This window comes from Carcharhinus amblyrhynchos, chromosome 8 (genome assembly GCF_965287045.1).
Source record: "Carcharhinus amblyrhynchos chromosome 8, sCarAmb.v2.hapA, whole genome shotgun sequence".
Taxonomy (NCBI): Eukaryota; Metazoa; Chordata; class Chondrichthyes; order Carcharhiniformes; family Carcharhinidae; genus Carcharhinus; species Carcharhinus amblyrhynchos.
In genome coordinates this window covers 13,403,325-13,425,932 of record NC_137331.1, presented here as the reverse complement: position 1 = coordinate 13,425,932, position 22,608 = coordinate 13,403,325, and the positions used below count along the sequence as shown (strand labels likewise).

At 44.1% G+C, this 22,608-nt stretch overlaps 1 protein-coding gene across 1 annotated transcript in view; it reads right to left on the bottom strand.

Moving 5' to 3' along the window:
• Positions 1-19,528, bottom strand: part of itga9 (integrin, alpha 9) — a 424,393-nt gene extending 404,865 nt beyond the window's left edge. The window contains exons 1-3 of the mRNA XM_080193712.1: positions 19,322-19,528; positions 18,765-18,892; positions 11,886-11,992 (exon numbers count right to left, since the gene is read on the bottom strand). Of these exons, the coding sequence (XP_080049838.1) occupies positions 11,886-11,992; positions 18,765-18,892; positions 19,322-19,509 (423 nt within the window). The 5' untranslated portion in view covers positions 19,510-19,528. The remainder of the gene's footprint in view (positions 1-11,885; positions 11,993-18,764; positions 18,893-19,321) is intronic.
• Positions 19,529-22,608: the final 3,080 nt, after the last annotated feature.

Genomic DNA, 22,608 nt, shown 5'->3' with positions numbered 1-22,608 from the left:
CGGGGCCACATTTCTGACTGGTATTTTTTTTATTGTTGGATCTCCATTTGTCTATCACACAACTACTTCAAGTTGCCATCAGTTTAATTGAGTTACTCTCATTTGTTATCAAGTCACAAATTCATTTAATGAAAATATATATTTTAGAGAATTTTGGCTAAATTATCGATGGAGGGAATCAGTGAGTTTTCAGTCAAAACATACCCGAATTATATCTTTAATCACTTAAACACCCCTCTCGACTGAAAGTCATACTCCGTGTCAAAGGAGCACCAAAAACTTCACAGCACAGTATTGATCTGAAAGCAGACATTTCACGTTTCATGTTCCCTCCCCACCCCCAACCACCCCCCCAACACCACCATCCCCCATCCCGCCACCCCCACCCTCCACATTAACAATCCCTGGGGCCTTGTCCTTCTGCACCTTACACACCTTCTCCTTTAGGGTTGTCAACTTGAGGCGTCACCACATGACCTCTTCATGTTGGACGGCCTTTCCACCCTCCCCTCATCTTCAATATTTTTATAACTAATAAACAACGGGAAAAAACATTTTTACTAATATCCCTTGGATTCTTCTCCCGGGTTTTTCATAGAAGTAGCCAGGAAATTAATCCTTAATTCCAGGGATTGTTAAGGCAATATTGGAATGTTGGCAACCCTGCTGACTCCTTCTACCAGCTCTTCCCAAGATCATTCGATTCATCAAAATATAAAGATAAATTATAGATCTGTAAATAGGAGGAGGCCATTTGGCCCATCGAACCTACGCCAACAACAATCCCACCCAGTTCCTATCTCCATAACCGCACGCATTTACCCTACTAATCCCCCTGACACTTAAGGGCAATTTAGCATGGCCAATCAACCTAGCCCGTACATCTTTGAAATGTGGGAGGAAAATGGAGCACCCATGCAGGAAATCTACGCAGACACGGGGAGAATGTGCAAACTCCAAACACACAGTGACCCAAGACCGGAACTGAACCCAGTCTCTGGTGCTGTGAGACAGCAGTGCTAACCACTGTGCCACCATGCCACCCAGATCTGCCGTAACATAATTGTTACTATATAAATTCCACCACATGTATTATAAATGGCATGCATTAGTATATATATAGTAGCAAGTCTGGCAGCTCTGTCTCTTCCCTTTCTGACAGTAGTTTAAATTGCTGGGTTACTTTGATCCATTGCTGTATTAGTGGCTTCTGGATAGAAGGTTCATAGGGCTATCTGAAAAATCTTCAGCTGCCCCTTCAAAAGGATATTTTCAGCGCACATTTTTCCATAGCAGTTGCTCAGCTTCCATCTGCTTCCAGGTCCAGCGAGCTAATTGGTCAGACTGTCATCCAAAATGTCATTTGAGAATTTAAGATATGTCAATGGGATTTCAGCATTGTACAGAATCCAGACGCTATATCTTACAGGTCTCAAGGCAGAAGGGACCAGGCTAAAGTCGGTGATAGAGAACTTAGAAAGCTTGTGTTGCCTTGAGCACAAGCAACTGCTTAAAAGTGGCACGGAAGATATTTCGGGAAAGAAACAGCCTGAGTCATTTTTAACACTGAAGACTCCATTTGCAAGTAGCATACTGATGTTTTGTGGTGCAGTTATACTCCTACAAAAGTATTTGCAACGGAAGTAGTGTCATTTAGGTCCATGTTTATGGAAAGGCCAAGAAATGGGATTCCAAACTACATGACAGGATTGTTACTGTCCTGGATTCAATGAAAGACTTGTGAAAGAATCTAAATTGAAAACATTTAGAGTTTATACCAAATAAATAGAGACAAATTGCACTCAGTAAACACAAATCATTTATAGCAAAGAGAGTTAGAATGAAATAAACGGAGTTCCAATTTTAACAGAGGTGGGGACGCAATGCATATACCACAAAGCTGTCCATAACCAGGGGACGGGAAGATCCTATTATTGTAAATATTTTTGCTGGCATATCTGAACCTTCAATGAGTAGAAGCAAGATTTCAGAAGATTGAGTTAAAACTCAGGTAAATGGTGAAGTGGGCTCTAGATACGGAGAAAGAAGCTCCAGGTCTCAGTCTAAGGCCCAGTGCAAAACTCCAGACCCACAAGGAAACTTAAACTTACCATGGTTGGGCTTCTTCTGACCCATACTCCCCCTCTAGATAGATCTGGCCTGATAAAGATACTGGCACTCCTTCCCACTCAGACTTTGGACCAATATTGCAATTGTGTCCTGATGACACAGTCAGGACTCAATTGGAATACTTCGAGATGGTCTCAGCTGACTTCTTATGGGGGTCCTGGTTGTCTGTTCAGGAGAACCTCAGGATACAGCAGGAAGGCAGCAGGATCAGAGTGGCTAAGTGACAGGCCTCTTTTCAATGGAGCATTCCCTCATCTCCTTCAAACTCCCCGCACACACATTGTTTTTATTTTAACTGGAAGCATTTAAACTCAAACCTGAGTCTCTGTAGGAAATAGACAAACAGAGATTGTATTAAAGAAACACATTCGGTGAGGGGTGGCCTGCCATTGACTGATGACAGATCTTCCAGTCTCATTGCTGCTCAATATGGTTTCCTGTTCACACCCTCCAGGCAGCTCACTATCAGTGGGACTGGACCACCCCACCGGTGGGAAGTGAGTGTTATCTTGCTGGTTTAAAAGCAGAGTTATATTCAGAAAATGTCCTTTATACCCTCAGCATTTCTGTTCACTATGTCAAAAGAGAGAGGTTCATAAAATAAGTGAACTCAAAGGTGCCTGGGTTCTGCCAGCACGTGTGTGTACCAGGTTTTTTTCAATCTCCCAGTTATGGTACTTGAGAATCTCACTGGAGTTGAAACTGGTCACACGATAATGTTTATTAGGCAACATCTTCAACTGTCAGATTTTTTTCTGTCACTTGTTTACCGATACATCAGATGTCGAAACTCAAGATACTGTAAATTTGGAACTGAGAAATAAGAAATCATTTGCCTAAAAACATTTCATCGAGAAGGAATTATATTGACAGCAGCTGCTATCATGTTTGCTTGCTTTGGGATTTGCAAATGATTGAAACAAATGCATACCCATCAATAATACATCAAACATAAGAACATAAGAACCTAAGAAATAGGAGCAGGAGTAGGCCATCTAGCCCTTCGAGCCTGCCCCGCCATTCAATAAGATCATGGCTGATCTGTCGTGGCTCAGTTCCACTTTCCCGCCCTCTCCCCATAACCCTTAATCCCCTCTCTTATCAAAAACCCATCAACCCGCGTCTTAAAAATATTTAGCGAGGTAGCCTCCACCACTTCAACGGGCAGAGAATTCCAGAGATTCACCACCCTTTGAGTGAAGAAGTTCCTCCTCAACGTCTTAAATCTGCAAGTTCTTGTTGTCGACTTTCACCATTATAGATGATTATGTTGACATTGATAACAGAAAGTGCCCATGTTAATTTGTCATGTTGTAAATACAGTCCATTAGCAGGGGAGACAATGCAGTTACTGCCACTGAAAAGAGGCGGCAGGAATACACAAAGAAGCTTTTCGAGCCTGTTCTACCTTTCAGCTTGGTCGTGGCTGAGTTGTATCTTAACTCTATTGGCTGACTTTCTTCTCGGTCTTTTGGCTAAGATCAAGTGTAGTATCGACATGCTGCACTTGGTTGAAGTCATTAGGTTACATTTTAGCTTCATTTGAAGCAATTTTTTCAAGCGGCATCTCGGCCTTTTGGCTAAGATACAAATGAGATCGAGCCTTGGAGGAGGAGCTGTGCCTACTCCAATCAGCTTGGATCATGTAGATCAAGCCCAACACAGGGGGTGGGAGCCCAGTCTTCTCAGCTTGGATCGGGAATGTCTTAACTTGTTGGGACTCTGAATTGGGTTGATTTGATTGGATTGAATTGGAATAAAGTATAAACAAAATTTTAAAAATTGGCCGACTTTGATATCCTTGCCTCAGACAAAATGATCAATCTCAGTTTTGACATTTTCAGTTGAGTTTGGAGATAATTCGAGATGCCCATTAGCTGCTGTGTAAAGGAATGTTTCCCGACAGCATTCCTGAATGGCTTAGCTCTAATTTTAAAGTTATGCTCTCTTATCCTGGACTCCCCAGAGGAATTAGTTTCTTTCTATCTACTTTCACAACTTTGTTAAATCATCCCACAATTTTCTATACTTAGGGGAATAAAGCCTTGTCAGTGCAATCTATCCTCACCACTTAACCCTTTTAGCCCAAGTACTGTGCTGCTGAATATGCACTGGGAGAGACAGTTATGGGTCTGGTGTTTTTCACCTGTTTTCAAGCTCCATATGCACCACCCCCTCATCTTTTACCCTCCCCTTTACATTCTTCAGGTATCCATACTAACAGTGGGGGTTGGTTGTTTTCTTCAGAATCATGGAATGCTAAATGCAGAAGGAGGCCATTCAGCCCATTGAGTCTGCACTGACTCTCTGATAGAGCATCTTACTCTCTAACCCCATGTATTTACCCTGCTATTTCCCATACACATTTCTGGACATGAAGGGTCATAGCCAATCAACCTAGCCTGCACATATTTGAGGTGTGGGAGGAAATCAGAGCACCCGGAAAGAATCCACGCAGGCGCAGAGAGAACATGCAAACTGCATACAGTCATAAGTTTAACAAAACCTCTTGGCTGTTGTACTTATGCTTCTATTTATAAATCTCACGTTTCATAATGACACACTTTACAACCATGGCGTGCAGTTGGCATGTACTCCCCCTGTTTGTGTGGGTGTCCTCCGGGTCCTTCAGCCCTCCCCCCCACCACATCCCCCCCCCCCAACCCCCCACCCCCACCAGTGTCTGAAAGATGTGCTGGTTAGGTGCATTGACCCAAACAGGCGCCAGAGTGTGGCAACTAGAGGAATTTCACAGCAACTTCATTGAGGTGTTACTGTAACCCTTACTAGTAACTAATATATAAACTCTAACTTTACTTGGCTTTATCAGATAATTAGACACAACCTGGTCATTCATATTCTGTAACTAACTCTCCTTCTTTGAACCTGGCCCTGTGCAATATCCAGGCAGCAAGGTCCAAAAAGTTTGAACCTCACAAGCACCACAAACAACAATCCCAATTACAAATGAAATAATGGTGACATATCCTATTATGCATGATTCCTGGTTTCACTTCCAAATTTAAAATCTCCCTGTGAAGTAGCATCAAACTATTTACCCGCAATAATCTGCTATTTCTGTCCACACATGTAGGCTTTGTTAGCAGAAAAAAATACACCTTGAATTGAGTGATAATTGTTTGCTCAATTTAAATTGAAACTAACCACACTTATAAATGTCCAGCAAGCAGCATATAATAGGAGAGCAGAGTGTTACAGCTGCAAACAGAAAACATTGGAAATACTCAGCAGAGCAGGCAGCATCAGTGGAGAGAGAAACAGAATCAATGCTTGAGGTTTATGGTCTACACTCATCCTAACAAAGGGTCACTAACCTCACTGTGCAGATACCATCACATGCGCAAAGCGCTTGTAACACTTCCTGTTTCTGTTGGAACACAAATAACCCGCCTTGCAAGAAGCAACGAGATTTTCTGCGAACCTCTCATTCCCCCTCAGAAAGAGACTCAGCTGCCTGAGATCTGGTCTGGCACAACGTTAAGCAAGGATTAAAGAAACACAGTTCAGGTACGAAGAAAACATAAACAACTTGCTGAGCAAAAAGAATCAACACATTGATCATTTAAAAATGAATAATTAATAAAAGTGACAATTAAATAAGCCTAGCATCAGGGCTAACTAATAAAATCATTCTTGCCTCTTCGCCTAGGAAGTAGAGTGAGAGAGAGACAGACAGACAGAACAGACCCTGAGTGATGGTCAGCAGGGAAAGGGGAGGGGATTGAGGCTGAGCTGGGGTATTCCGGTTTTACTTAACACCAACCTTGCAGCTTCCCTCTGGCGGTACACATTCCAAGCTGGCCTCAGTGGAATGCATAGCAAAATGAGGGTTGAAATTTACGTTTCAGCCTGGGCATTCTTCCTCTGCTAAAACTTTATGCTGGAGCAGGGCGGCCGTTGTGCACTTGCTGGTAAGCACATTGAGGTGTGAGACAGCCGCTTGAGGAAGTGCCAGTGCTGCTCATGCCTGGTCTCCCAAAAAGAGATTAGTGCTGTGGGCACCCCTTCTCCTGGACCCTGCTGAACTATCTCCTTGTCTAATATACTCCCTGAGGTACGGTGCCCAAAAGTGAACAGAATGCTCTAAAAACATTGAACCAGAGCTTTATAGAATTATATCACAAACTTCACTCCTTTTGAAATAAAGATCAGCATTTTGTTAGCCGTGAATATTATGTTGTCCACTATCTTTAAACAATCGGTGTTAAAGGTTAAGATATGCAACTTCCATTGTAAATGCAGAAAATGATTAATGGATAAATAAGATGGATATACAAGTCCAAAGATGTGCAGGTTAGGTGAACTGGTCTCGAGACATTGACTCTTGGTGTCCCAAGATGAGTAGTATAGGGGGATTAGTGGGGTAAATTAGTTGGTTATGGGAATACGGTGGTGGACCTAGGTAAAATGCTCTGTTAGAGTTGGTGCAGATGAGGTGGACCAAATGGCCTCCTTCTACACTGTAGGAATTCGCTGATTCTATGCCATAAAATAACATAATGTGTGACTTTACAATTAAGACTGTGCACTCTAGTCCAATTGTCTCCTGCTCCCTGACCTCACCTCCCTTGTGTGTAATGCCATGGAAGGTGAATTAGAAGTAGTATTAATTCATTTGGTGTGGAAAACATCCAGCAATGCATACTTTTCAATTTGTACAATGGAACAAACATCCAATGTTCTGGATGCCACATGTATTAGTTTGTGAGATCACCTTCTAGCCCACACTAATGGAAATCATTTGTAGGGTGTATACTAAACCATACAGCCTTAACATATTCAGACTTCCCTGAAGATTCTCACTACATTGCGCATTGTAAATGCACTCATTATCCAATTATATATTCACACACGTGCATGCGTGCACACACCGGTAGCAATGTCAAAGGAAGAGGTCCTGAAGTCTCAGTCAGCGGTGTAAATGTCCCCAGATAAGCGTTTAAATTTACTTTCTTTACTTTCACTCAGGAGGGAGTCTTCAGAAGGGACTTTTGACTGAGGGACCCCACCACCTCTCCCTCTCCCCAACTCCCTTTCCACCGTGACTTGTTTGACTTTCAGCTTTCCCACACAAGTGTAAATATTGAGGCTGGGTAGGAAATAGTGTTTAAGTCGCCAATAATTGACCATTTATGGGCTTCAACTAGGGCAAGAGCAGGTTTCCTGTCCAAGGCCTAGCCCAACCCAGTGTAAAATCATTGCATGGTCACGGTGGGCTGGAACCCAGTGGGAACCTTGACCCTTCAATTACACGTTCCCTGCAGTCACCTAAAATACACCGCCTGTGATGGCGCATAAAGTTCTGGCCCAGATATACATGACAGTTACTGAACTGTACTTAAATCATCCAACCCGTGTGACAAGGAAGTTGTGTTAACACTGGCCATAAACTGTAAGGATTACAGTAAAATAAGATTGCTCAGGATAATTTCATCATTGAAGAAGTTCTGTGGTAAAACAGTGACAAGTGATTAGCACTGCTGCCTCACAGTGCCAAAGACCTGTGTTCGATTTCAGCGTTGGGTGACTGTGTGGTGTTTGCAAGTTCTCCCTATATCTGCATGGGTTTCCTCCAAGTGCTCTGGTTTCCTCCCACACCTTAAATTTGTACAGGCTAGGTGGATTGACCATGCTAAATTGTCCGTTAGTGTCCCAAGATGTCAAGGTTAGAAAAATCAACCATGGTAAATGTGTGGAGTTACAGGGAAAGGACAGGGGAACAGGGCCTGGTTAAGATACTGGGTGAGAGTAGGTGCAGATGCAATGGGTCGAATGAACAAAGAACAACACAGCCCGGGAAACAGGCCCTTCGGCCCAACGAGCCCGCGCCGCCATTTTAACATTATGAGTCCCCCCTCCACCCATGACCCTTGTCTATGCTTATGGCGTTCCACATTGAGGGAAGACTAATTTAGGGACAATTTGTTACACCAATCAGCCTAGTAGCATATCTTTGGGGTGTGGGAGGAAACCGGAGCCCCTGGAGAAAACCCACGCAAGCACGGGGAGAATGCGCAAACTCCCACAGACACAGGCCCAAATCCATGTGTCTGCACAGCAAACAGTGATAGTCACTGAGCTGTCGTGTTGCCCAGCATCTGGTCCAGTTTAAGCACACACTAACGGCGTGACGTACTAGGCTATTCTCCAAACAACCAAGAGCACCCCTCGTACAACCCATCGCGTGTATGCCCCTTGTTGGACAACAATGGCCTCTTCAGCAATAAAGGGATTCTATGATCCCAGTCTAAGAATCAAAAGTATGGGAGAATTCATTTCTGGAGGAGAGTCTTGCTTGGTGGCGGTACAGAGGGCAATGTCATTTGCAGAGTTAGGCCAAAAATATTAGCCATGCTCGAAATCGGAGGGTTGAATTTCCTCATCAGCACTGCTGGTGACAAATAGCACTTTGAGGAACTGCTTCCCAAAGTCCAAGATTTTCATCTCTTTCTGGAGGTGGGAATGAGGTTGACAACAGCAGAAACTTGGTATTTTTTTTTGCGAGCATTTACAGATTCTGTATGATATTGTTTTACTGCAATGACTGACTACAGGACTTTCACCTGCAGGGCCCATCACAGGAGATGCAGCAGGCCAGCCAGAGGTCCACTGACTTTAGTTAGGGCTGGAAAATCCAGATCAGTTCCAGGCTTCAATGATTTTTTTTGGGAGCTCTTGCTACAGTAGAGACCGTCAGAGGTAAATCCACAGTTGTAAGTCCAAACGATGGGTCTCATAAACAATCTAAGATGAAATGCCTCCTGCATTAATGAGAGGCTGGGCGATTCTTCGAGAAGAAAAACTAGGAAGTGTTCTTGAATGTCAGCCGATCCGTGAATCAGGAGCCTCACGCCTGACGCATTGGGTCCACGTGGTGGTATTTTTTTCAGTTTTAATCTTATTAAATCGTGCCTCAGTAGCGCTGCCAGCACCAGTGGGAAACGCACTGATTTTCCCGCAGCACTTACATTTTATCTGGGAGAATCGCAGCCTTCATACTAGCAAAAGTTATTCACAATGAAATCAATCAGTCATTAAGACGCAGTTGTATAAATAGAACACATTTGAATTAGTTCAGAAATGGGTTAAATGAATAAACCACATTAACCTAGTGGGCAGTGACAAGCTAACACTGCCCTATAGGCACTGCCCGGCAATGTCCCAGACCAGCTGTGGGCTTTAATGGTCTCCGAAACTCCCGGCATGGCTATCACATCTGGGTCCCATTAGTGGGAACCAGCAGAGGTTTTCATACTAAACATGTCATTAATATTTAAACCAGCTTCACACTCAAAAACAGGTCCGGGAAGATGGCTTTCGGTGCGAGCCCAGTTCCCACCCAGCGCGAAAGCCTCCCGCACTATTTTCCTGGCTTGCTGCGCCAGTTGATCGATGCACTAAGTTGGAAAGATCACACCTGTGGTTCTTTGTTGAGAAGGTACATCTTGGAATGTAGAAAGATGGGTAAAGGTTGGCTCCAGTTCCACCCTTCACCTGCCTGGCTCTCTGGAATTTCTGGAACCTTCCACACACCTGACGAAGGAACACCGTTTCCGAAAGCTTGTGGAATTACTACCAAATAAACTGGTTGGACTCTAACCTGGTGTTGTCAGACTTCTTTCTGGAATATAACAAGCCATCCCAGTCTATTCCCTTTGAGCATCTTTGTTTGCTGACCAACTGTTGCCAGCGTGGGAATAGCAATTGCTGCTTTTCTCTGAATTACATGAGTGTCATAACTAGGGAACTGTATATTGCCAACTTCAACAAGGTTAAAATATAACGAGCCATTGTATTGGAACTGTCTGGTTCTTAGAGCCATAAAACCCCTTCAGAACGCAGTACACCTTAAGAAGTCAGTCCATGAGCCAGACACACACTCCTCAGACACTGATCCCTGATGTTAATAATAAATACAGGAAACAATGCTGATAGGCATGGGTGGGGCTTTACAAATGTAGATTAGGTGATGTCCATGATAGGCCAGCATTGCTTGTTGAATGGTTTTTCATGGCTGCATGTAATGAGCAACTTTACACAGAGTGATAATACTTCATAATTTAAGCTGACAATTTCATGCAGGAAGTGCAGTACTGAGGGAGTGCTGCAATGTTGGAAGTGCTGTCTTCCTAATCAGAATCTAATCCAAAGCTTTGTTTAACCTTTCAAGTAGGTAGATCCCATTACTTTATTGTAATAAGAACAACTCTATGGCATCCTTCCAGAACCAACATCATACCTAGTAATTGTTTGTGGTGTGGTAAACAGCTGCAACAATTCCTACACTGTAACGGTGATTACATTTTAAACGCATGTAAGGTGCTTTGGGGCATCCTGGGGGGTAATTTTCCCTCCCGCCTGCCGTGGGAATCATCGTGGGCAAGGGCAGGAGGAGGAGTAGACCATGCAAAGGTGCACTGACATTGGATGAGATTTTCCAGTTTTGGGGCAAGCGCAGCTGGAAAATCCCACCCCGAGTATGTGAAAGGTGTTTTACATATAAAACGTAAGCCTTTCTTGTTGGGTGACAGGCAATTTTACACAGTGCTCCTGGGCAGACCCTGCTTAGTGCAATCAATCTTAAAATGACTACAATTAAGGCATGAAATCCCATAAATAGTAAAACTGGGAATCATTTCTGACTTGTAATCGCAGTATAGTGCTAGAAGCATAGGACAAAGCAAGGTACATTACAACATTCTCAATTAAAGATTTTAATGCAAATTACTTTGAAGGAAGATTCAGCATGCTTTTTACCAAACCATTGAAAATAAAGACATTTATATATTGTACTTTTGGAACGGCTCCGTGCCTGCAGCAAGGGCTTATCTCATTGAGCAGAGAAGCCATGTTACAAAATGAATGACTAATTAATCAGTTTTAGTGATGTGTTTGTGGGATGGATGCTGAGTATTATATTGGGCAAGAAGTGCCAAACTGCAACTTAGGCCTATCTGCAACAATCAGTCCTCAGAACCCAGACAACACAATCTTTTTCACACTTGTATGTTCTAGTTTCTTATTTTGCTCTGTTTGAATTTTATAGATCTGAAGCTTTGAAGGTATTTTTAACATTGTTATCTTATTTCTAAATAAAGCCTAAATCAGGTATCTTGAGGGACTGCCCTTTTACACAGGCCTACCATCTTTCAGCCTTCTTTCTTTCACAGACAGTAATCCTTTATTAATACAGTTCCAAACACATTTGAATACCAATAACAAAAAGCTGGATCACACAATACAGCAATTAACTCTTCAGCTCGCACCTAAACTCTCAAGCCTAATGACCCCTAATTCCAGATGTATATCTTTAAAAAGGGAAGATTTTTAAAGGGCCATACCTCAGGGCCCTGAGGCTTTGTCAGTATGTAGCAGACCAACCAGTCCTCAGTCACCCTGCTACAGTTCGTAACTTTTCTGTCTAAATTTGCCCTATTGCTTTCCAGTCCACAAGGTTCATTTATGCATTCAAAGTGTAGGAATCATATACTTAGAAATTTGACCACTGGCCTCTTTAATGACAGGCCTCTTTAATGACAACTAGACAGGTCCTCACCATCTGATAACACCTTTTCCCCACTGCAAGAGGTTTTGCTATTTGCTTTGCCAATTATCATTTCACACAATCTGAACAGATTGGGGCACTATTTTAATGAGACCACAGCACATCAGACAGATATAAACAGGGAGAATGTTTGAATTTGCCCAAATGCGAAGAAAGTTAATTGTCTTACCAGAACGCTGCCGTTACCTCCAGCCTGTCGGGACAGACTCACTCCCATCCATTCATTGTCCCTGTTCTCTTTGCAAGTTTTGCCACAAGACTTTCCCCGTTGATTACCTGAGAATTTCAAGAATAATTATTACACTCCATGTTAATCCTAATGATGATGAGTTTCTGTCAATAAAAAGATTGCGAAACAAATTAATGACACCTAGATAAAAATACCAGGCATACCAAAAATGTCTTAAGCTCAAAATGCCCCATTGATCCTAAGCAAATTAATTTTATTCTTTGATGGGATGCGTGGGTTAATGTCAAGGCCAGCATTTGTTATCAATCTCTCTTGAACTCTCATGACTTGTGTGGCTTGCTAGGTCATTTCAGAGGGCAATTAAGAGACAACCACATTACTGTGAATCCAGAATCAAATGTTGGCCAGACCAGTAAGGATGGCACATTTCGGGCGGCACGGTAGCACAGTGGTTAGCACCACTGCTTCACAGGTCCACAGACCTGGGTTCGATTCCCGGCTCGGGTCACTGTCTGTGTGGAGTTTGCACATTCTCCTCGTGTCTGCATGGGTTTCCTCCGGGTGCTCCGGTTTCCTCCCACAGTTCAAAGATGTGCAGGTTAGGTTGATTGGCCATGCTAAGAAATTGCCCCTTAAGTGTCCTGGGACGTGTAGGTTAGAGGGATTAGCAGGTAAAATATATGGGGATAGGGTGGAATTATGGTCAGTGTAGACTCAATGGGCCAAAGGGCCTGTTTCTACACTATAGGGTTCTATGATTTCTTTCCCTATAGGACATTAGCAAACCACATGACTTTTTACGACAGACAACAATGGTTCCATGGTCACCATTACTGAAACTGGCTTTATATTCCAGACTTTATTCATTGAATCTAGCTGCCATGGTGCGATTTGAATGCATATCTACAGAGAATTAGCCTGAGCTTCTGGATCACAAGCTCTGCAACATTACCAGTACCTTCCCAAATCTAAAAATGTTTGACAATTATATGAACGTATTTAGTCTTACGCATGAAGGCATAGAGGCAATGGATGGAATTGCAATTTAGTCCCACTAATTCAAAGTGGTGTTTCATAGAATCCCTACAGTGCAGAAGGAGGTCATTCTGTCCATCAAACCTGCATCAACCAAAACCCCACCCAGGCCCTATTCCCGTAATCCCACGTATTTACCCTGCAAATCCCCTAACACTAGGGACAATTTAGCATGGCCAATCAACCTAACCCGCATATCTTTGGATTGTGGGAGGAACACAATAAAAAGCCTCACAACACCAGATTAAAGTCCAACAGGTCTTTTTGGTAGCACAAGCCACAAGCTTTCGGAGCACTGCCCCTTCAGCAGGTGAGCGGGATTTCAGTTCACAAACGGCATAGAGACACGAACTCAATTACCAGATAATGGTTGGAATGCGAGACTTTACAGGTAATCCATTCTTAAAGGTACAGACAATGTGAGTGGGTTAAGCGCAGGTTAAAGAGATGTGTATTGTTTCCAGACAGGACAGTAGTGAGATTTTGCAAGCCCAGGCAAGTTGTGGGGGTTACAGATAGTGTGACATGAACCCAAGATCCCAGTTGAGGCCGTCCTCTTGTGTGTTGAACTTGGCCATCAGTTTCTGCTCAGTGACCCTGAGCTGTCGTGTGTCATGAAGGCCGCCTTGGAGAACACTTACCCAAAGATCAGAGGCCGAATGCCCGTGACTGCTGAAGAGTTTCCCAACAGGAAGAGAACGCTCCTGCCTGGTGATTGTCGAGTGGTGTTCATTCATCCGTTGTCGTAGCATCTGCATGGTCTCCCCAGTGTATCATGCCTCAGGACATCCTTTCCTGCAGCTTATCAGGTAGACAATGTTGGCCCAGTTGCAAGAATATGTACTGTGTACCTGGTGGATAGTGTTCTCACGTGTGATGATGGCATCTGTGTCGATGATCCGGCATATCTTGCAGAGGTTGCTGTGGCAGGGCTGTGTGGTGTTGTGGTCACCGTTCTCCTGAAGGCTGGGTAAGTTGCTGCGGACAATGGTCTGTTTTGAGGTTGCGTGGTTGTTTGAAGGCAAGAAGTGGGAGTGTAGGGATGGCCTTGGCGAGATGTTCGTCTTCATCAATGACATGTTGAAGACTCCGGAGATGTCGTAGCTTCTCCGCTCCAAGGAAGGACTGGACGATGAAGGGTATTCTTTCTACCGTGTCCCGTGTTTGTCTTCTCAGGTCAGTGCGGATTTTCGCTGTGGCACGTCAGAACTGTCAATCAATGAGTTAAGTGCCATATCCTGTTCTTATGAGGACATCTTTCAGCATCTGGAGGTGTCTGTTGTGATCCTCTTCACCTGAGCAGATCGATGTATATGGAGGGCTTATCCACAGGGGATGGCTTCTTTAACATGTTTAGGGTGGAAGCTGGAGAAGTGGAGCATCATGTGGTTATCCATGGGCTTGCGGTACGGTGAACTGCTGAGGTGACTGTCCTTGATGGAGATGTGTGTGTCCAAGAATGCAACTGATTCCGGAGAGTAGTCCATGGTGAGTCTGATGGTGGGATGGAACTTGTTGATGTCATCATATAGTTGTTTTAGTGATTGTTTGCCATGAGTCCAAAGGAAGAAAATGTCATCAATGTATCTAGTGTATAGCATCAGTTGAAGATCCTATGTAGTGAAGAGTCTTGTTCGAACCTGTGCATGAAGATGTTGGCACATTGATGTGCAAATTTGGTCTCCATGGCTGTTCCGTGTGTCCGGATGAAGAACTGGTTGTTGAAGGTGAGGACATTGTGGTCCAGGATGAAACGGATGAGTTGTAAAATTACATCTGGAGATTGGCAGTTGTCGGCATTGAGTATTGAGGCAGTTGCAGCAATGCCATCACTGTGGGGGATGCTGGTGTAGAGCACCGAGACATCCACTGTGATGAGGAGTGCTCCTGGTTCAACTGCTCTATGTGTGCTGAGTTTCTGTAGGAAGTCCGTAGTGTTCCCTCTCCCTTGACCTCTCCATTACTGATTGATGGTTGGCAAGTAACTCTTTTAATTATGGGATGACAGATGGGAAGACCCGAATTAATGGTGACCAGCGTGGGGACCTGAAAAAAATTGGTTACTTGCAAGTGTCACTCCAGGGTCAGTGCCATTAGGATGGGAAGAAAGTATCTTTTGCTTGAGATTGTTAGATGAGTGGGCTGTTGTAACCTAAGTAGATCCAGCAATAAGGAATCCCTGTATGCTCCTGGTGATGCCTACATCATCACCCACCTCCTCTTCTGCATTATGATTCCATGCAGTCCCTCTCTGCTGTGCAATATTGATCATGACCATTCTGGGGATCCTGGCAGGTACATACTGAAAATGTCTCTAGATCTGTCCAAGTACCCTAAGTCCACCTCAGCACACTTATTCAGTGACACGTCTGATCACTTATTCAGTGACACGTTGGGTGATGCTCATGTGGTATTCATTGCAGCACTCCAGGTCCTCATTCTTTGTATTTCTGAGATGTGTCATCAGCTGTGTTTTAAGTGGACACCTTAAGCAACGAGCCTGGAATATTGCTTCAAGAAAGGTAGATTGCCACAGAATGAAAGCAGCACGGCAGTTATCGGGAATCTTGCACGAACCTGCGCAAAGTTCGTTCTGTGGTCACACCAGCTGTACACTGATGTATAAACACTTGCAGTTGCTGAATCCTCTTGGATAATCTATGACAAACTGAATTCCACAAGTGGCATTTTTCGTTATCTTGCCCCCTTAGGAAGCCAGCCAGAACTGCAAATGCAAATGCTCATTCATTCATTGGTCCTGCAAGTACGCTCCGTCATTCAATAATATCACAGCCGATCTAGTGCGGTCTCAACTGCATTTTCCTCTCTGATTGACAAAGTTGATATGACTGCAATCCAGGCAGACAAAAAAATTAGTCATCTGTCTTGTGTGCCACTGAGTGCGAGATCCTGAAAATGACTCGGGCAGAACCCTGGATGGACCCAAAGATTGAGGGCTGTGATAACTTTGAGACCCATTGATAAAGTGTGGCCACAGGACCCAACTGGCAACGTATCTTGCTCCAACAGGTTGCAAGTGTCTGTTACCACCTGAAAAGACACTCTGAGCCTCCTAAGACACCGTTGTTTGGCTATGTTGAGGAAGCTTATCCTCGGCCTGTAGACTCTGTACGCTTTGAACTGCACCCCTCTGCCGTTTCCACTTTCTGTCGAGCTACAGGTATTCGATCAAGTGTTGCTGTTGTTGTCATCTTATTCCTCAACTGAAGCCCAATCTAATCAGCGGGGTGGGGGATGGTTATGTCAGGGATAGGCTGTTAGTTGGAGGGGAGGCAGGCCACAAGAACTGCAACTCCCCAGCATTTGCACAGACGGTGAACATGAGCTCAATATCACAGGACCCTTACAGTGCAGAAAGAGACCATTTGCCACATCAATACACTGACTCTCTGACAGAGTATCTTACCCAGGGCCACCCCTGCATTTACCCACTAATCCCCCTAATTTACACATCTTGAGACACTCAGGGGCAATTTTGCATGGCCAATCCACCTCACTTGCAAATCTTTGGAGTGTGAGAGGAAACCAGTGCACCCAGAGGAAACCCACGGAGACACGGGGAGAATGTGCATATTTCACGTAGACAATCACCTGAGTCCCTGATCCCTTGGAGCAGCAATGCTAATCATTGTGCCACCATGCCCCAGTTAACTCTCTTTCTCCGTCAGATTGTTCAGTTTATCCAGTACTTTCTGTTTTTATTAACTTCTACAGCGATGTTTCTTTGCAGGAAGCACAAATGACGTATGTGCTTTCAAATGCAATATATGTTTAATGTCAGAACATCTAGTAATGAGCAATAAATGCTGCTTTGTTCTGCAGAAACCATCACAGCTCTAGAAGGTTTATATTTACCCAGCTCCGAGGAAAGATTCTTACCAAACACTAACCTGGCTGCCCTAGGAGCTCAATCGGCTCATAGACACCCTGAAAGGCAATGAAGCCTCTTTTTCAGGAGGTTAAGCCGAATGCACACAACTGGGTATAAATCAGGGCCTCATATATAAAAGGTGTTGATTCAGGCTTTACACTCTATGTCCTGAACATGTTATGATCCATCACCAAATCTTTTCATTAAAGGTTGAATTAAGAAGCTTCAGGTATTCATTTCACAAAATATTTTGATAAATGTCTGATTGACAAACATATTCAAATATTTTTCTTATATTACTGCCTAAATGGAGTAACCTTTGATGGTGGAAGTTTTAGAGCTGATGAGGGGCCACTGGGGCTTCTGAGTGAGTGGTTGGGTCTTAAATTCATTCCCCCATGGTGTCATAGAATCGTAGAAACCCTACAGTACAGAAAGAGGCCATTCGGCCCATCGAGTCTGCACCGGCCACAATCCCACCCAGGTCCTACCCCCAAATCCCTACATATTTTACCCACTAATCCCTCTAACCTACACATCTCAGGACACTAAGGGGCAATTTAGCATGGACCAATCAGCCTAACCTGTACATCATTTAAATGCATTCAATCCTGCAACATTTTGCTTTGTTGATATCATAGAACCCTACAGTGCAGAAAGAGGCCATTCGGCCCATCGAGTCTGCACCGAACACAATCCCACCCAAGCCCTAACCCCATATCCCTACATATTCACCCATTAATCCCTCTAAGCTCTGCAGGACACTAAGGGGCAATTTTAGTACAGTCAATCAACCTAACCCGCACATCTTTGGAGTGTGGGAGGAAACCGGAGCACCCGGAGGAAACCCGCACAGACACGAGGAGAATGTGCAAACTCCACATAGACAGTGACCCAAGCCAGGAATCGAACCCAGGACCCTGGAGCTGCGAAGCAGCAGTGCTAACCACTGTGCTACCATGCCGCCCACGTTGACCAAAGCTGTACATGTCCTTTATAAACGATATGAAGATTCCCTCCAAAATCATCTCAGGATAATTTGTTGAGTGTCTCATCCTTTTGAAAGAATACCCTATGATTGTCAACTGTGCTCTGTACGGTAAAGGGATGCTTGTGTGTTAGTGTGCGTGAGAGTGAGGGTGAGCATTTATCAGCACAGAACAGTTTGTCTGGGTGCTAGGTGCTGGGAGGTACTAACAGAATCCTCCACGATGACTTATACAAGCAGATTTACTCAGAGCACTGGTCTAACCATTTCATTAATCCTGTTATATAGAGACACACAACTCAGGAGACTAGAACCTGCCCTTACGGCACGGTAGCACAGTGGTTAGCACTGCTGCTTCACAGCTCCAGGGTCCTGGGTTTGATTCCTAGCTCGGGTCACTGTCTGTGTGGAGTTAGCACATTCTCCTCGTGTCTGTGTGGGTTTCCTCCAGGTACTCCCACAGTCCAAAGGTGTGCGGGTTAGGTTGATTGCCCATGCTAAAATTGCCCCTTAGAGTCCAGGGATGTGTAGATTAGTGGGTTTGATGTGTAGGGATATGGGGGTAGGGCCCAGGATTGTGTTTGGTGCAGACTCGATGGGCCGAAGGGCCACTTTCTGCACTGTAGGGCTTCTATGATCTTACTTGAAATCATTTTACATTAAATTTATCACCACCAATCCTTCTTCCACCTCCCGTACACATGGTAGGGCACTTGACGATTGGTCTACAAGTAAATAGTACGACGGGTTTGTTTTATAAAGTACCTGGAGCTTTCTCCAGAGTTACAGCAGCAGAATTGTTTCACTGCAGCGCCAGTGTGCATTCTTAACTGTCAGACCGATGGGACGTTGCAACTTGCGGGGTGAGCTTTGATCCAAACTGCACCGTCATAATTCAGGAAGGAAAACAAACTGCAAAAGAAAAAGAACAAACCAGACTAACCTCGACCCAGATCCAACTCCGTGCATCTCTTGTCGGGGTTACTGTGAATTCGACATTTATACACGGCTCCCGGGGACAGCACAGACGAGCTGTAAGTAGAGTTAGCCTGGGGGGCCCCAACCAGAATCCTGCAGAAAAATACATCAAAGGGAGAGAAAAATCTGTCTGAAATAAGCATTTTCACATCCCAATATGGTGAAACGCAGGTAGAAGAATTCAGCATCCCCTGCTAGTCATTGTTGACAAAGTCAATGCATATTTCTTTAAAAATATTAAAGATTGGGTAACACTGGCCCTTTTTTGGCTGAAATCAGTGAAATTACACAGTACATGGGGCCGTAAGTTTCCTAATCAAACTGGTCCCGAGCCAGCAGTTCGGAATGGCATTATCAGACAAATAATGCAGCTACAAGAGGCGAAACAGCACGGATATTCTGTGTACACGGACTGGGATTTGCCCCAGGTTACAGGCGAGAGGGAGAGAAAGGAGCTGAACTTTCAGACGCAGTAAACGCAATGCTGCTTTCTACCTCGCTGACATTTCTTGCCCTACTCACCACCGGGTGTTGTCGTGGAAATGTTCCAGCACGGAGTATCCAAAGAAAGTGCCACCGGTTCCCCGAAACACGACTGGGTGATCCAGGTCAATGTTGTACGAATGCACCGACCCAAAGCAAATTAAAGCCACGCAGAGTTTCAACAACTTCATATCCTCTCCATGCAGCCCATCCATTCCACTCTTCATCAGAAGCGAGAGGGGAGAGGGGGGGGGGGGGGTGGTTGGTTAAAGCAGTTTCTTCAGGGTGAAAAATCTCTGGGGCACTGCGAATAAATCCTGAAGGTGAGGCAAAGGGGCTACAAAGTTGGCAGCGTGGGCTGGTCTCCGATCAGAGGGTTCTGTTCAAACTCTCTCATACTGCAAGAGAGGGGACAGCGTTCCTACCCTCTCTGATCATCTGATGAACTGGGAGTGGGCTGGAGCACAGTCTAAGCAGAGAGCAAGGGCGCCACACACCGGCTCCTGTCAAAGTACATCTCTGCCTGAACATTGGAGAATTAATTAACCATTCGCTTTCACAAACTGCAACATCAGTCTTTTGTGTGTCTTTTCTTTAGCTTTCGGAGTGAGATGCCCAGTCAAACCTCATCCCAAACTAGATTTCCTTGAAACATATCGAAATGAAAAAAAAAAATTGCACTTTTTGTTCCCACCGCAAAGCAGTTCGTGGATCATGAATGAATCTTTCGCTCTGAATGTGGTTGAACACCACCAGCATGATCCCGTACAAACCCAATCAAAGCCAGTTTTCAGTGCTGTTGAGGTAGGAATGTTGATCATAGCACCAGGAGAAGCTTCCTGCTCTTTTCATCTTTACTACTGGCCTGAACAGTAGATGTGACTTCAGTTTAATGCCACGACTGAAGACAGCATTTACCAAAAATACAGCGCTCCTTCAGCAGCGGCTGCAGACAGTGTGGTGCATCGACAGCAGAACGTGCCCAGTCCAACAGCAAGGGCTCACTGTTGGACCTCGCTCTTGGAAATGAGGTGGACCAAATATCATAGAAATTCTACAGTGCAGAAAGAGGCCATTTGGGCCCATTGAGCCTACACCAACTACAATCTCACCCAGGCCCTACCCCCATATCCCTACATATTAACCCACTAACCTACGCATCTCAGGACACTAAGGGGCAATTTTAGCATGGTCAATCAACCTAACCTGCACATCTTTGGACTGTGGGAAGAAACCCACACAGACACGAGGAGAATGTGCAAACTCCACAGACAGTGGCCCAAACCGGGAATCGATCCCAGGTCCCTGGAGCTGTGGAGCAGCAGTGCTAACCACTGTGCTACCGTGCCGCCAAGTGTCAGTAAGCCAGTAACCACTGTGCCACCATGCCATCAAGTGTCAGTAGAGGAACATTCAAGAAACAGTGATCATTGTATCATAAGGTTTGGGATGATGTTTTTTTTAAAAAGTATATAATAGGGAATCCAGGATAAGAATAATTAATGGGGGGAGGTGGGGGAGTGACTTCAATGGGGCAAGAACAGAGCTGGGCTGGTTGGACTGGAATGAAAGGTTGGTGGGAAAAACTAACTGAACAATGGGCTATCTTCAAAACAGAAATAGTCCAGACACAGTCATGGTACATTCCCTGAAAAAAGAGAAAGGTAAGGCAAACAGATCCAGAGCTACCTGGATGAAAAAGGAAATCGATTAAGAAAAAAAATGTGCTTATGACAGGTAGAAAATATAACTGAAAACCAAGATGAATATGGAAGGTTCAGAAAGAGGGCGGAAAAGTACATTGGAGAAGCAACAAGGGATTTTGGGAAAAGACTGGGAGACATAAAGGGGAATGCCAAAGTCTTCAATAGGCATATAAATACTAAGAATGGTAAAAAGAGGAATATGGCAAATTAGGGACCTAAAAAGGAATTTACACATGGTGGATCAGGGCATGGCTGAGGCACAAAATGAATACTTTGCAACTGTCCTTACCAATGAGGTGAATGCTACCTAGGACATGATAACAGATGAGGAAATTCTGTCCCTAGTAGGGTTCAAAATTTGTAAGGAGGCAGCGTTGAATAGGTTATCAGGCAGCAGGACACGATAAGATGCATCCAAGGTTACTGAAAGAAATGAAACAGAAATTGCAGAGGCACCTGCCATAATCTTCCCATCTTCTCTCAACTCAGGGGAGGTGTCAGAGTACTGGAGAATTGCAAATATTCTGCCCTTGTTCAGAAAAGGTTGTGAGGATAGCCCCAGCAATTACAGATCAGGAATTTCACGGCTGTGGTGGGCAAGCTTCTAGAGACAATTATTCAGGATAGAATTAGTAATCACATGGAAATATAAGAGTTGATTGGGACAAGCCAACATGGATTTCTAACCAACTTTCTGGAGTTTCTTGAGGAGGTAACAGAAATGCTTGATGAGGGTAATGCTGTTGCTATGGTTTACATGGACTTTCAGAAGATATCCAATACAGTTTCACACAATAAACGGACTTGAGAAACGTTATAACTCATGGTATAAAAGGAACAGTAGCAATGTGGATACAAAATTGGCTGAATAACAGGAAGCCCAGAGTAACGGTCAATGGATATTTTTCAGGCTGGAGGAACGTTTGTAGTGATGGTCCCCAGGGGTCAGGGGGCAATTTCAAAGTTTGCAGATGATACAAAATTTGGAAGTATTTTAAACTGTGAAGAGGACAGTGTAGAGCTTCGAACAACAGACAAATTGGTGAAACAGGCAGAGAAGTGGCAGATGAAGTTTAATGTGAAGAAGTGCGAGACAATGCAGTTTGATAGGAGGAACATGGGAGAGACAATACAAAATAAGGGGCAAAACTTTTAAGAGGATGCAGGAACAGAGGGACATATAAGTAGTGTACATATAAATAGATCATTGAAGGTGACAGGACACGTGGAGAAAGCAGTTAATAAACTATATGGACTTTATTAATAAAGGCATAGAGTACAACAAGGAGGTTAGGCTGAATGTACACCAGAACTAGTTAGACCTCAGCTGGAATATTATATGCAGTTATGGGCGCCACACTATAAGGAGGATATAAACACGTTGGAGACCATGCAGAAAAAGTTTACAAGAATAGTTTCAGGGATGAGAAACTTCAGTTACGAGGATAGATTGGGGAAATTGGGGCTGTTCTCCTTGAAGAGAAAAAGGCTAAGAGGAGATTTGAAAGAGATGTTCAAAATCATGAGGGAGTTGGACAGAGTGCATAAAGTGAAATTGTTCCTTCCCATAAGAGGATAAAGAATGAGAGGGAACATTTGTCAAGTTATTTGCAAAATATG